Source organism: Passer montanus, unplaced genomic scaffold, assembly GCF_014805655.1.
Source record: "Passer montanus isolate IOZ18808 unplaced genomic scaffold, ASM1480565v1 scaffold7, whole genome shotgun sequence".
In the NCBI taxonomy this organism is placed as follows: Eukaryota; Metazoa; Chordata; class Aves; order Passeriformes; family Passeridae; genus Passer; species Passer montanus.
The window spans coordinates 8,613,938-8,628,030 of NW_024372147.1; the positions used below are offsets into that span (position 1 = coordinate 8,613,938).

General features: G+C 34.6%; 1 protein-coding gene across 5 annotated transcripts in view; it reads left to right on the forward strand.

Moving 5' to 3' along the window:
* Positions 1–11,471, forward strand: part of ZDHHC21 (zinc finger DHHC-type palmitoyltransferase 21) — a 34,834-nt gene extending 23,363 nt beyond the window's left edge. For all 5 annotated transcript variants that reach the window (XM_039729953.1, XM_039729954.1, XM_039729955.1 and 2 more), the window contains 2 exons: positions 9,498–9,541; positions 10,034–11,471. In XM_039729953.1, the coding sequence (XP_039585887.1) occupies positions 9,498–9,541; positions 10,034–10,166 (177 nt within the window). In that variant the 3' untranslated portion in view covers positions 10,167–11,471. The remainder of the gene's footprint in view (positions 1–9,497; positions 9,542–10,033) is intronic.
* The last annotated feature ends 2,622 nt before the right edge of the window (positions 11,472–14,093 follow it).

The following is a 14,093-nucleotide window of genomic DNA, read 5'->3' on the forward strand; positions in this document are numbered from 1 at the left end:
AAGTTGTAAAATGTCTGGCTAAATGCAAAATGGAAAGAATATATCTCATATCCTACATCATGTTTTTCTGGAATGGGGCAGTAGCTAAAAACTAAGCAAAAAGAAAAGCAAAGCAGCACAATCTGAAGGGCAGGTGAAGTATTCTGCATGTGTGCTGGCACTTCGCAAAATTCAGGTTTGTTGCACAGTTGACTGATCTGTGCCTGTCGTTGTGTAACTGTCATTTGTTATAACAGTAGATCAAATTTTTAAAAGGTGTTTAAGAAAAATATTAATGTATTCTCCATATGTGTGTATTCTGCTGTTATCCTGCTTCATATGTGTTCAATATCTATTGATATTGGTATTGATATCTATTCCAAGGTGCTTGGAAAAAATGTGCTCTCTGGTAAAAATGAAAACTTTGTAAAGTTGTATACTAAAATTTGTCTCTTACAGAGAGAATGTTCCTGAGGCTGTAGTGCTTGATAAGGTGATTAATAGACCTACCACACAGTAATTTCTCTGAGAACATTTGCCATCACTGTGATTGTGGTATCACTATTAGGGTATCATTAGCACAAGTCGATTCATAAGTCATTTGGAGGTCCAGGAAGCCAAAGAGCAAAGGAGGTGACTTCCTGCAATGAGAGGAGAACAGCTGGTTGGCAAAAACTGTCCTTAGAGGAACTTTTGACATGAATTGTTCTGATGAAGAGAGGAGCAGCTGAGGTGGCCTCTGTATACAGGATTAGTGCTTTCTCCCTAGAAACTAGCATATGTGAAACACACTTCTGTCAGAAGGGGCACATGGCTCTTTTTGTCCTTCTTCCCCAGTTGCTTTCTTGAGCTTTATTTGCCTCTAATTTTGTTTTCATCCTGAACTTTGATACTTTTTCTGGCAAGTATTTTACATTACTCTTGAGAAAGTTTTATTTGGATATTCTGGAAATAGAAGTATCTAGGTTCTCTCTAATTCATAAGCCTCTGAAATAGGGAGAAATTTAAAATCCTAATTTAGGAACTCTAGGACTCTTAAGAAGATACTACTCTTAAAATCTCATCAACAATTAGTATTCTTACTTAAAATATTCAAGTTTTTAGAGAACTGGATGGAAAAAACTGGTTTCACCCATGAATTAAAACACAGTCAAAGGTAATTTCCAAAATGATTATGCATTTATGTTGAAGGCCTGCGTGTCTCTAGTTTTTGTTACTTTCTTTACCATTCCTCTGTTCCCTGTAATTTCTTGTAGAGCAATTTAGAATTTTATATTCCTTAACTGGAGCCTGTGTTCTTACATTCTCAGACAGCCTGATTTTTAAATTACATTGTTTGAAAAGTAGATGGAAACTTTTTTAAGTAAGACAGGATCATGCCAGAAAGAATTTTGTGAGTTACACATTACAAGGGTGCAACTCTTTTACTCTCCTACTGAAAGTAACAATTTTGAAGATTATTGTTACTTTTCAGACCTCCTCTAGCTGCTTGTACTGCACAAGTAGTCTTTGGCCTGAATTACTACAGGTAACAAGATAGCGCCAGTGTAGACATATAAAATTCCATGAAGGTAGAGGTGTGTGTTTTTATTGGTGCTTTGTCATACGTCATAGAAGTATGATTTATAGGTAAATTATCACTTGGTCCATCTTCTGGGGAAAAAAAAAATGCAGACAATCTATCTTGTGCAACAGTTGCTTGCATGTAATAATAATGTTGTATTGAAGTGACAAAACCAAAGTTTATCTAGAAAAGAGTGTTTTGCATTTAAGCTAGAAGAAAGTATTGAGAAGGATATATCTGTGTTACTGATTTTTATTTCCATTTGCTTTTTTGGATTTTGTTATATGAAATAATAAAATTTATTGGGAAGATAAATCAAATAGTATCCAGAAACTTTCTTGCTTTCTCAAAACATATTTTCTTGACATGTGTTTTTCAAGGATTTTTCTCTCATTTTTATATGTAACAGATGTTTGTTTTCCTCAAAAAACCCTCCATAACTTGCCTATTTATTCATAGGAAAAAGCATAAATTCACCAAGGAAAAATGTCTGTTTTATCAACCCCAGATTGTTTCTGATGTATGACTGTTGAAGGTACGGAGCTCTTTTAAAAAGAGTGCTGTTATTTAGTCTTTTTAAAAAAGGTGGAATGCCCAGGGTGCTCATGTGTATATTAATAGAAGATTGCTCCTGGATTTTGCATTTCTCTCACTCATATTCCATTTTAGTTTTAAGAAATTATTTCTCTATGTTTTTCACATTAAGAGTTAAATGATGATAAGCCCAGTTCTGTTTATACTGCAGGATTCTTCTGTTAGTTATGCTTGATCTACAAGGCATTTCTACAAAACATAGAAAAAATGACAAGGCATACTGTTTTTTAAATTATGGCTTTTCTGATTATTGTTATATTTGTTCATATCTAGTGAGTTTTTAAATTGTACCAGATACAGCTAAGAAGTATTCAGTTTGTTGACCATTTTTTAAAAGCTGGTACCTTTTGCATGTATGAGATTTTCTTCCTCTCAAGATCTGTAGTATTCTTTATTTTGTTGGCTGCCACCTGTCTGAAGCAATCAGCCACTTCTTTCTCTTTCTCTGTACAAAAGGAAAATCCGGTCTTCCCATGGATAGTGGAAGGTAACAGGATAATCAGTTCAACAGTGATCCTCTGATGTCATTGTGGGAGCCCTGTAAAAGCGGATTATCTGTGACCCAGATAAAATAATTAGAAATTACTTGGACACTTACAAATAACTGATCTACTAATCTCATTTCCAAAGTTAAAAAAGGCCTGTCTCTCAACATAACACTACCAGATGTTTCAGTTAAACAGCATCCTTTGCAGAGACTAATCTGAACCCTAATTTTAAAGGATTACCTTTGATTGTTTTTATCTCAAACACTGAACAGCGTTTTCATTTTTCCATATGTTGCAACAAACTATTTCTATGGAAGAAAAGAAATTTTCTTAATTCTTCCATTATGGTCCATTAAATATGATTTAATGTGATTTATGCTAGTATTGCAGAGGAAAACTTTTCATTGAAATTATTTAGTAATTAACTTGTTTCTCTGGGGCAGAACTATTTAATGGATAGGCTTTTATAAATTTAATAGATACCATGTGGCCTTTGTGCAAGGTAGTGGATGTATTATCATAAACTAAGTGGACAGTGACTTTATTAATTTAATTAATGCTACCAGGGTTTCCTGTTAATTAACTGTTTGAATGGTGTGCAGTGATATGCCAGTATCCTGTTGCATCAGTACTTTCTGGATGTAGAAAAGAGAAATTACGCTTTATTTTCTGTAGGAAGGATAGAAGGGAAAATAGTTTTCAACAGCCTGCCTGGTGCACAATATGGTACCTACCTAGAAGCTTTTCAAAGTGTTGATACTTGTTTTTTATTGTTGCAGTGTTTCTCATTTTCACCTTAAATTAGCAAATGTATTTTACGAGGTAGTTTTCCAGTCTTTTCACAAAGATTGTGTTTAAAAATAATGAAAATGTAGCTGCAGTTATTCTGTTAGTAAAATCAAGAGCTTTTTATATCTTTGTATATTGTATAGTATTGATCCATTGCTCATTTAATATGCCGAGTGTCAAGTGATCTAGTTATGCTGAAATGCTTTCTGTCTTTAATAAGTAACTTGTAATTAAAAATATTTGCAGTCATATCTTTAATCAGATAATCTATTAAATACTATTTTGATTAGTGAATACTAAGGGCTTTCCTGTTTTTTCAAACATGGCAGAAGTGTAATCAAGGAACTATTAATCCTCATAATTAAGTTTAGCATATTAAAAATTAGGACTGGTAGGGGAAATTAGGATTTCCAGGCAGTTGTATTCTTTATGTGGCTACAATATAGAGTAAGCTATAAAATAATTACAGAGGGAAAGCAAAGCATGTATAAACTATAACCCCAAAAGAATAACTGGAAATTACTAACAAAAAGTAAACTAATGTTAACATTATCTGTCTTCCTCTTCCTCATTATTCTTATCCTTTCCCCTTTTCCTGTCTTTACCTTAAATCCACCTATAGCTAGATCTCCTATTAGAAGACTGCATGAAGTTCTATAAATTAAATTGTCAGGAATTGGTAATGTCCTGGTCTTTGAATACGAGTTTGTTAACTGTGTAAATTCTTTTGTATCTCTGCCTTATTTCTCTCAAATAGGTTTGCACCTTGTTTAGCATTTTTAATGAAAGTATTCTGACTTCTCTAAATACATATTTACCATAAAAATAAAATACTCGTTTATTTTTTAAAACCCTCTTTTATGAGCTATTTAAAATGTAGGAATAAATAGAAATGTAAGACATTCCAGGTAGCAAAAGATATCATCACTTTTATTTAGGTCACTGCATGGTCTTACATAAATATTAATATTTTTATTGAAATGAATAATTTACAATATTTTAATTTAAAAGTGCAAGTTAGAAAATGTAATCAGATTTTATATTGTGCAAGGAGTATAAATATAATCAGATATCATGTCAGAATTATCCCTGGTTCACCACTCAAAGAGGAAGTCCATTAACTAATATATTTTCCTAATAGTAAAGGTAGTACCTTTAACCACTTGAAGGTAAGTAACTATAAAAATAATATTAGAATCCCAGGGGCTGAGTACATTTTGCTGGTCAGATTTAGACATCATAAAATGACTTCTCTGTGAAGAAAATCAGCAGCTATTTCTTAAATATTTTTCCCTTGTATTTTTGTCGTATGGTATTTGTAAGGATCAATAAATATAATGTGTTTTGTTGTGTCTCTTGTCATGCTGTCTGCAGAAAACATGCCATGTATTTGAAATAGTTTGAAGTTAAGAGATCTACTTGTAGTGCCTCTGTTTTAGATGGTTTCTTTTCATTGAGTCCGTATCTAATAACCAATAAATAAATAAATTGGAAATCTATTTAACTAAATTAATCAGAACACAGAGGAGTGCAGAACTATTCCTTAGAAGTAACAGAATTTAGCTTTATTTTTCATTTAGCACATAAGTCTGAAATAGGTGTTTAACCTTTAAATAGAACTAATAGTTTTCAGACTGAACATAATTGTAATTAATAAAATTGCCATCTTATATGAAAAGTCTAGATTAAGGAAAGAATGCTAAGAAGTGGCGAGAAGTAAACTCAGTATGTATTTAATGCCAAAAGAAAAGAAAATTTCTCAAATACTATGTATTCTTTCTGTGTTTAGTATTTTATATTCTTGAGTTGCTAATCTGTCACTTGCATGCACACCATGAAATGATGTTAGATAGAAGACAAAAAAAAATCCTTTGTATAAAGGATGTGTTGTCTTGAACTTTTAAATAAAAGCAAAGGCTGCACATCCCGGAAGGCTTGCAAGTTTTGTTTTCTGCTTCGTCATACTTTTCTGCTGATTCATCTACTGTGAATATTCTAAAAGCATGGCATAATGCTTGCATTCTACTACTGCAAGGATTTAATAGAGCTGTAATGATTGCTTTAAGCAAACATAAAAGAAAAACTGAATAAGGAATTATAGCTGCATGCTTTGGAGTTAGTCTGGTAAATTACAAATTGCAGTTTATACTTTGGAAAACATGAATCATTAAGCGAAAAATATCTGAAAACATGGATCAATAAGTGAAAAATATCCTTTGCATGTGCTTTTTTCATGATGAATTAGTTCATGATAAAACCCATCCTACAGGACATTATTAAACAGTGTATGTGATCTTTCTAAGATTTTTTTGGCAGTTGGTTATGCTAAATAGAAGCATAGATGTGAAAGGTGCAGTTCTCTTTGGAGCTAATGTGGATGCATTCATTTGTGAGTGAATCTGAGGTTGGTTTGCAGGACTTTGTCAGTGCTTTTACATACATCCCTTTCTCTCCATTCTTCTCCTTCCTCTTATAGCAGTCTTAGCTGTGGCAGTAGCTTACTTCATTTAGAGTAAGTAAACTGCTCTTATGGATTTGTAGTATATCCTTAGAATGAAAAAAATCCATATTTTTTCTCCCCTCAACAGAGACTTTGCCCTTTTCCTATTCCTATTCCTGTGTGTATTTCCTCTAATTTTTTTTTCCTGTTTCACTAAGGTGTGATTTTTTTTTTCCTGTGGTTGCTTTAAGATGCTTATCATTGGGTATGTATCTCTGAATAACCAGGTGCAGGAGCAATTTTTATTTCCAATCTGGATGACTTTGGGAATCTAGGTGACCCATTGTGTCAAATTAATCAGTTGTGTTGGTCAATTTCATCTTGTATTCAATTGCAAATTTCAAAGTATTTTTAGAGATTACTAGGACTCCATAGATACGTGATGTTTGCTCATACCAAGTTATTTCAAACTTTTGGATGAGTGCCAGTGCTCAAAAAAGGTTTTAACATTAGCTTTGAGTCTAGAAAAAAATCTTAGCACAGTTCTATTTGTATTAATAGTAATCCAAGCTGATAGTAGATGCAGACAGCCAAAGCCTCTTAGGCTGAACACAGTAATTCTGATGTTGTAGCAAAACCTTGGTGTACATCAAATGCATAAGAGAGATGATACTCTGATTGGAAAACATTTATGAGATGTGTTAATGAGCAGACCACCTTTTCATTCAGAAGAATAGTGGTTATTCTGGTCCTTTGTCTCCAAAAGAAAAAAAATTCATGTCTGAGAAGGAAGCCTTAAATAACAGGTCAAAACTCTACTGTGGTACTCTCCTTTTCCTTCATCTCCTGTCTTCTGAGGTGACTTTCCTGGGGTGCTGTGAAGTTTCACTTTCATGGGAAAAGGTAAATTGGTTCACTCTCAAATGAAAGTACATTTCAAATTAGCCTGTTTGGCAGTAATGTTAGGGGAGGGAAGGTATGAGGGGCAGGGAAGGTCTTTTGTTTCTTAAGTTCAGTCACTAGTACTTGTTAAGTAGGTGAACTTCAGAGCAATGTTTCTTTGCTAGTTTGCAGCTTTTAAATTGTGGCTCTAAATTTTTTTTAAATGTCAAAAAAGTATCCAAGAAGGAAAGGACTCACTGCTCAGCCCCAGTTTCTTTACTGTAAAGCAAAAGTAATCTGAAGTGTATGTTGGCATTTTAAGGTAAGGAAGGGAGGGAAGGGAGAAAAGGGAAGACAGGAAAGGGAAGGGAGGAAAGGAAGTAAGTTGGTTCCTGGTTTGGTACTTTAACTTAGTTAATTTACCAAGTTACAGTTTGGAGGGCAGCAGACCCTGACAACCTTTCAGGTCTTGATAACATGCCATGACAATAGTTAAAATGAAATACAATCTTCCATTTCCAGTCTGTGATTTCCCCCCAAAAATCTCAAAACCAGTATTTTAGGGGGAAGTACAAGTGTATTAATGAATAAGCAATGTGCAGAAACACAGCAGAAAGCCATGTTTAAGGTATTTGGTAGTGTTACTTCTGCACCTGAAGCTGGTTTAAAGACCCTTCTTTTGAAATGGTAGAATAAATATTCCATAGCTACATGTCCATTTGGAGTCTGGAGTAGCATGTTACTGTTTTTGCCATTATTGCTTTCAAATATGCTAATATTATTTTGTACTCTTTGATAAACAGCTTTGGGTTGACCAGAGAATAACTCCTAGAACTGAGATATTTTTTGCAGTTACAAAAGGAGCTAAGGAGCATCTCGTGAAAATGGTATTACCACCTTGCTGAAATGCCATGGATGTAATCTCTTGTTCATTTAGTCCTTTTTATTCAAAAAGCCAGGTCTGAATTTTTGTGGTAGGCAAATTTGGTGTTTTCTCTGACAAGCTGAATAAAAAGCCAGTCCTGGGAAGCAGAATATTCCTTGGCTATGAAGTCAGGTCCTGCCCTAACAAGGAGAATGACTTGTGTAATGCCACGCTTGTGGCAGGAGAGGGAAGACAGGCCCATAATGTGAGAGGAGCAGCAGTTTATCTGTGGGAATCAAAACAACAAGCAGTGTTTATAGTTTGCTGCCTCCAGTCCTTTCCTCTGTCATTGCTGCGTGGATGTTAAAACCCACCTAACAATGGGGCCAGTGTGGTTTATGTAACCTTGACTGGGCATGCCTTCTCTACACAAACTTCTGGGCAAGAATTTGTGCATCCTGATGGATTGACATGAGAAAAGGGGACTTCTCTCCTTTGCTGTAGTGCATCTGGGATTCAGCTGGATAGGTCATGGACAGAATTAAGATTTTTGCTGTTTAGTGCGTGGTAAGGGATTTTGTTCCAAAACACTTCAGGGCTGGAAAGCAGAATACAAAAAATTGGCAAGGGAGTTGGGGCCACCCATGTCTGGTGGAGCAGGAAATCAGATTCCTGTACGCTATTTCCCACTCACATTGCCCCCTTCCCCCTTAAAACTGCCTGAAAGAAGGAGCTGGACTCCCAGCAATGCCTGCACTGAATTGCATGCGGGAACAATCAAGGAGCACAGTGTGGTTTTTAGTGCTACATAGTGTTTCCAGATGATGATGAAGTTGCAGCCTAATTAAAGCACAGTCCTTCTGTCAGTATGTGATTGGGACGATTGGTCTTACTCAAATTCTAGTGTAATTTGACAGGTGTGTTATGTGCATGCCTGAATCAGTGAAAACTAAAGGGAAACACCAAACTAGCAATGAAAAGGAGTTGAAATAATGAATAATATTTCAATTTATTGTGTTTTGAACTTCACAAGTGGTTTTGGGATGTAATGAACTATAAATGTGTCTTGAAACCCCCTACATGATACTCACAAAGGAAGCTTTTTTGTTAAATCCATAGCGAAAACTGAGGAAAAAAAAGCACTATTGGTAATTTTTAAAAGTTTTATTTTTGGGGATCTAAGGTAAAACAGATCTGTTACTTTCCTTAATATTTTATAATTAAGGTATGAATTTAAGTTGTTCTTAGTTGCAGGATTACCTTCACTCTGCACATTATTAGCTTTTCTGTTTCAAGAGAGCAATTTTTGTATTTTATTTAATTGTAGGAACTATAGAAACTCGTGGTGTATTTTCAGTTGTGCTGTTTGCATTATAATACTCATGAAGCTATATGGTTTTAAAACTTCTGACTAGTTCCTGCTTTTCAAAATGTTGTATCTGTTAATGACTGCATTTTAGTAGCTTTGTGGTTATCTCAGTGGGATACTCCAAGTCTGGAATGTGTGCTTGTGGAGAGTGTGGCAAGAGTGGACTGTATACACATTGCTTCTAAATGTCCTGTGCATTAATTGTAATATCTGAATTAATTTTAGCTGTAATAATGCTGTAATTTTTTGTTGCCGTTCTTTGGTATTGTAGTCAAACTACACAGTATAGTTTCATATCATGCCTGTAAAAATAATTTAACAGACTGAGTTAAAATTTATATATGTAATCTCACATTCATTTAAAACTGGTATGGCATATGTGTAATGTGCTACCTACTGAACTAATGTCAAAACAGTGTACATTAATAATTAATTCCCTGCTATGGTTACTTGCTTTCATAATGAGATTTTAAAAGTTTAGAATGTAAAGAAGTACTTTTTCATTGGGTTTTTTTCCTCTTTAACAGGACACTACAAGTATAGAAAAAATGTCTAACTGTTGTGAAGACATGTAAGTTCTTTAAAATTCCTACATTACTGAAATGCTAAGGGAGTAGCTGTTTGTTAAGATGATTTTGCATGTTGCTGTATTCTGTACCTCCTATCTGTAGCAGCACCTCACTAATCTTTTAATAGTGCTTGTACACAAAATAGCTGCATCTTGTTCCCTTTCTTTCTCTACTCAAATCCAGTGGAACTATATTTTCTTTTCAAAAGTACAGATCAAAGGATACTTTCTGCAGTGTTTTGACATACATTTCATTAATGTTGAGGCCTCCTGTGCTTCAAAAGTTGCCTTTGTTTGATTGATGACACAGATAGTTTCTGTTCTCCAAAGTTAAGTCTCAACTGTGTGTTGTAATGAAATAAAAATTGTATTTGTGGTGCTTGGACACAATTCATCAGGGTCCAGTATTGGATGCCCAGCCAACCTACATTGTTGTAGCTGACTGAAGTGCACTGTGGGCATGCTGTCGTTCACTAATAATGCTGTCTTCTGTAGATCGAGGCCCCGAAAGCCATGGCAGCAGACCTTCTCAGAAGTTTTTGGCACTCACTGGAAGATCCTGTGGTTTATTCCCTTCAGGCAGCGGCAGCCACTGCGAGTTCCCTACCACTTTGCCAATCATGTCTAAACAGATGGATGGTGGGCACAGATGGGTCCTCCGTGCTGGAAGTGCATTACAGGTTTTATGATAATAGGACTATGACAGTCTTCAAGTCAATTAAAATCCAGTTGCAGGCATCACAGTGTGCCCCGGGCATTATTTTAGTTATGGTCTTGATTTTATTCTGAAATTGAGGCAAGTTAAACAATCAACTTCAGGCTTATTTACTTTCAAATTAGCTTTCCAAAGGGATTCCTGTTGTCTTCGAAGTTAATACCAAAAACAAACAATTGGAATGTAGTCTTCATGCAGTTTGATACTGGCTCATCGTCTTTTTTTCTTCCCTTTTATTTTTTTTTGTTCTTTCTATTTTTTTGTGTAGAAAGCACTGAAGTTAGATTTCTCACTAAGTGTCTTACTCTACCATGAAATTTTTTTTTAGGATTTTTATCAGTAGGTCTGTCTGAATAATAATAATGTCTTTTTTTCCTGCTGCATATGTTTAAAATTCTGTGTTATTCTGCCAGTTATTTATGATATGCAAAAGTAATCCTGCAGCACTGCACTATAAAAGGTAACACTGAGAGCTGAAGCAGAGTACTTCCTAAACCTATCTCACAGAGGTTTTGTAGAGACACACAAATGTGTGTGTTTACATAGAGAACAGCTTACAGTTATCTTCTGGCCTAGATATGATGTTGGTGAAAGTGTTCATGTCTTTATGTCAGTGAGAGGGATTAAATATTTCAGGGTAAACTATGCAGATACAAAGCATGTTTTCCCTAAATCCCAAGGATTTGAATCAGCAATAATCAATAAAGTAGTTGCATGGTGCAAATACTAGAATGATTACTTTTAAAAAATATAGATGTAGTTAGTATAATGTGTCATAAAGAGTATATTGTCAATGAAGTTAAAAATTTTATATTTACTTTTCTTTAGTCTTGATTAACTGGAATTGGTCTGTTTGTATATTTGAAATAAAAGTAATTAAAATATTTGTACATAAATATAGATTTGCTATTAACATGAACAGTGAAGTATATAAACATATTTAATAGGGTAATATGTTGATGTTGATAGCTTGTTTTCCCTTTTAAGTATGGAAGTTGTTAACCAAAGAAAGCGTCTTTTAGATCTGGTAAAATGATAATTATTTCCAAAGTACCAGCTCAGTCTTCTGTATCTGAAAAAGTTTTGCATTTACTTTAGCCCTCTGTGTCTATACAAATATTAACTTCAGATGACTGTGAAAACTACTGTGGATTTCTAGGAGAAATTCACAGCTCAGTGTTTCCAGTTATGCTGCTTACTGTGTTTTTTGAATAGTCTGACAGGACTAGGATCCCCCTTAAATAACAGCCATGCAGCAGGACACAATAAAAGACACAAAGTCAGGATTTTACACATGTAGGTTGTGCATAAAGTAAAAGTTACTTCAAAAAACAAGGGTAAGATTTTTCATGACTGCTGTTTGCAAAAAATTTTTAGATCAACTTTCTTAAAGTCTTAGTACTGTTAGTGCCAATGTTAGGTGTCCCTTTGTTGAATTAACAGATTTTGATCTGCTGTAAGTTCCAAGAATTGCATCTTAAAAACCACTTGAACTTTAAACTTTTGTAAGCGTCTAACATTTGATCCAACTTTATTTTTCTTGTCCTATTAAAAATAGAAGTTAGTGCCAATGTTAGGTGTCCCTTTATTGAATTAACAGATTTTGATCTAACTGCTCTAAGTTCCAAGAATTGCATCTTAAAAATCACTTGAACTTTAAACTTTTGTAAACGTCTAACATTTGATCCAACTTTATTTTTCTTGTCCTATTAAAAATAGATGCAGTGTTTTATTAATTTAAATTTCAAGCCTAATGTTCAGCTATTTTCCTTTTCTTTTTTTTCTCATGCCTTGTGTAGTGAGGTTAGACTTTCTCTCAAGTGGTATAGGCTTATTGGCAGCAATACTTAAGGAAAAAGAAGCTCGAGGAAATGGATGAAAAGACTGAAGCAGTGCTTGAAATTGAAGGGAATCCATACATAATAAAGCAATGGCTCTGTTATTTTCTTTTCCTTCCCCTCACTGTTTTGGTGTCTGGAATATACAGGGAAATAATATTTCATTTTCCATGCCAATATTTAAATGTTTCATGAGCAAAACATAGTTCGAAGTTTTTAATGCTAATCAGTTTTCAGAGCAGATTGTACAGTTCTGAACCTTATTCAGAAAGAGAACCAAGAATATAACTATTTTTGGTATGTTTATCATGGGGGATATAATTGTATGTTTAGCTTCCCAGTATTCTGTTTCAGGCTGGAATAACAGTTATACTTTCCAGCAAGCAGTGAGCATCAAAATCTTGCCTGATTCTCAAACAAAAATGCTAATTTCACAAATTCATGTTCTCAGATGTTTCCATGTTGTTTGATTTCCTTTTAAATCTACTTTTTCTCAGTCTCCTGCTCATCATAACTGATAATATTCATCATAATTGGTGATATCATAATTGATAGGCATCAATTGGCAACATAGTTAAGACTGCTAGTTAATTTTTGTCCCTTTTCTAGGTATTTGGGGGACAAAGGGGAGTCCTGACATTTTAGGAGGTACTAAACTTTATTCTTTGAATAAGAGGCATCTAAAATGGCAAAAGTAGTAATTTTTTTCTTAATTCAGCTGAAGCACCCTATCATGTTATTAGTTTCTCTAAGTAATGTTTCTGAAACTAATTTCCAGAATGAGTTGTTCTGTCAGGAAAAATCAGACTTTTATCAAGCAATTTAAAATCCTCCAGACCTTGAAATTCTTGAATCCTTTGACCATTGCTTTCTTTCCCTCCTTAGGGAAAGAAAGTCTTCCTTAGGATTCTTTCTTTTAGTAGAAACTGCATTTTAAAGTTTGATTAGTGTTTGTCATTTTTATGCATTAAAAATAATCTTATAGACAGTGTTACTAAGTTTCATCCTAATATAATATCAGAACAACATGTACTTTATTGAGAAAAGTGAATATTATCTTCTGACTTGGCAATATTTGATTTTCTGAAAGGCAGCTTGAAGAGAACTTGAAGAACCAATGAACTCCTCCCTGAAAAAAATTTGAAAGTAGCTGGTTTATTTGCAGTGTGGGATCACTTCTGGTAGGACCAAAAAATGTTAACTTGCTATCTTCTCATAATCACAGATTTGAGATTTCACTTGAAAAATGCTGATGTCTAAAATAAAAGACAATGTCTTAAATAATATCTGTGAATCTGTCCTCTGATCTGTTGCTGTGAAGGAGAAGTTTCATCACACAGCTGGTCTAGTAGTTCAGGGGCACAATAATTTTCACTCTTGAGGAGGAGTTATGAGTCTTGCATTTTCATATACATGGAATAGGTTTTCTATGCATCTGTCTTTATTAATATACTTAACTTTTAAAATATGTTCTGAGCTGTCCTTCAGATATTCCTGAGAATTATTTTGATTAAATGGTTTATAAATACATGGCTAATAAAACACCAAGTGGAATGTCATGTATCCTGGTTTAACACCAGCCAGCAATTAAGTACTCACGGCCACTCAGTCATTTCCCCCCAGCAGGATGAGGGGAAGAATTGAAAGAGTAAAAATGTGAAGCTCTTGGGTCAAGATAAAGACAATCTATAGGTTTGATAGGTAAACTAAAAGCCATACTAGCAAGCAAAGCAAAATAAAGAATTAATTTACTGCTTCCCATGGTCAGGTAGGTGTTCAGGCAGCTGTAGGAAAGCAGGGCTGCACTGCATGTGACAGTGACTGGAGAAGACAAACCGTCAGTCCAAACATTCGTGTGTTCCACCTTCCCCCAGCTCTGTTTGATGAGCATGACACCATGTGCTATGGAATATCACTGGAGTCACTGGGGTCAGCTGTCCCCTCCCAGCTCCTTGTGCACCCCCAGCCTCCTTGATGGGTAAGGAGCAAAAAAGGCCCTGTC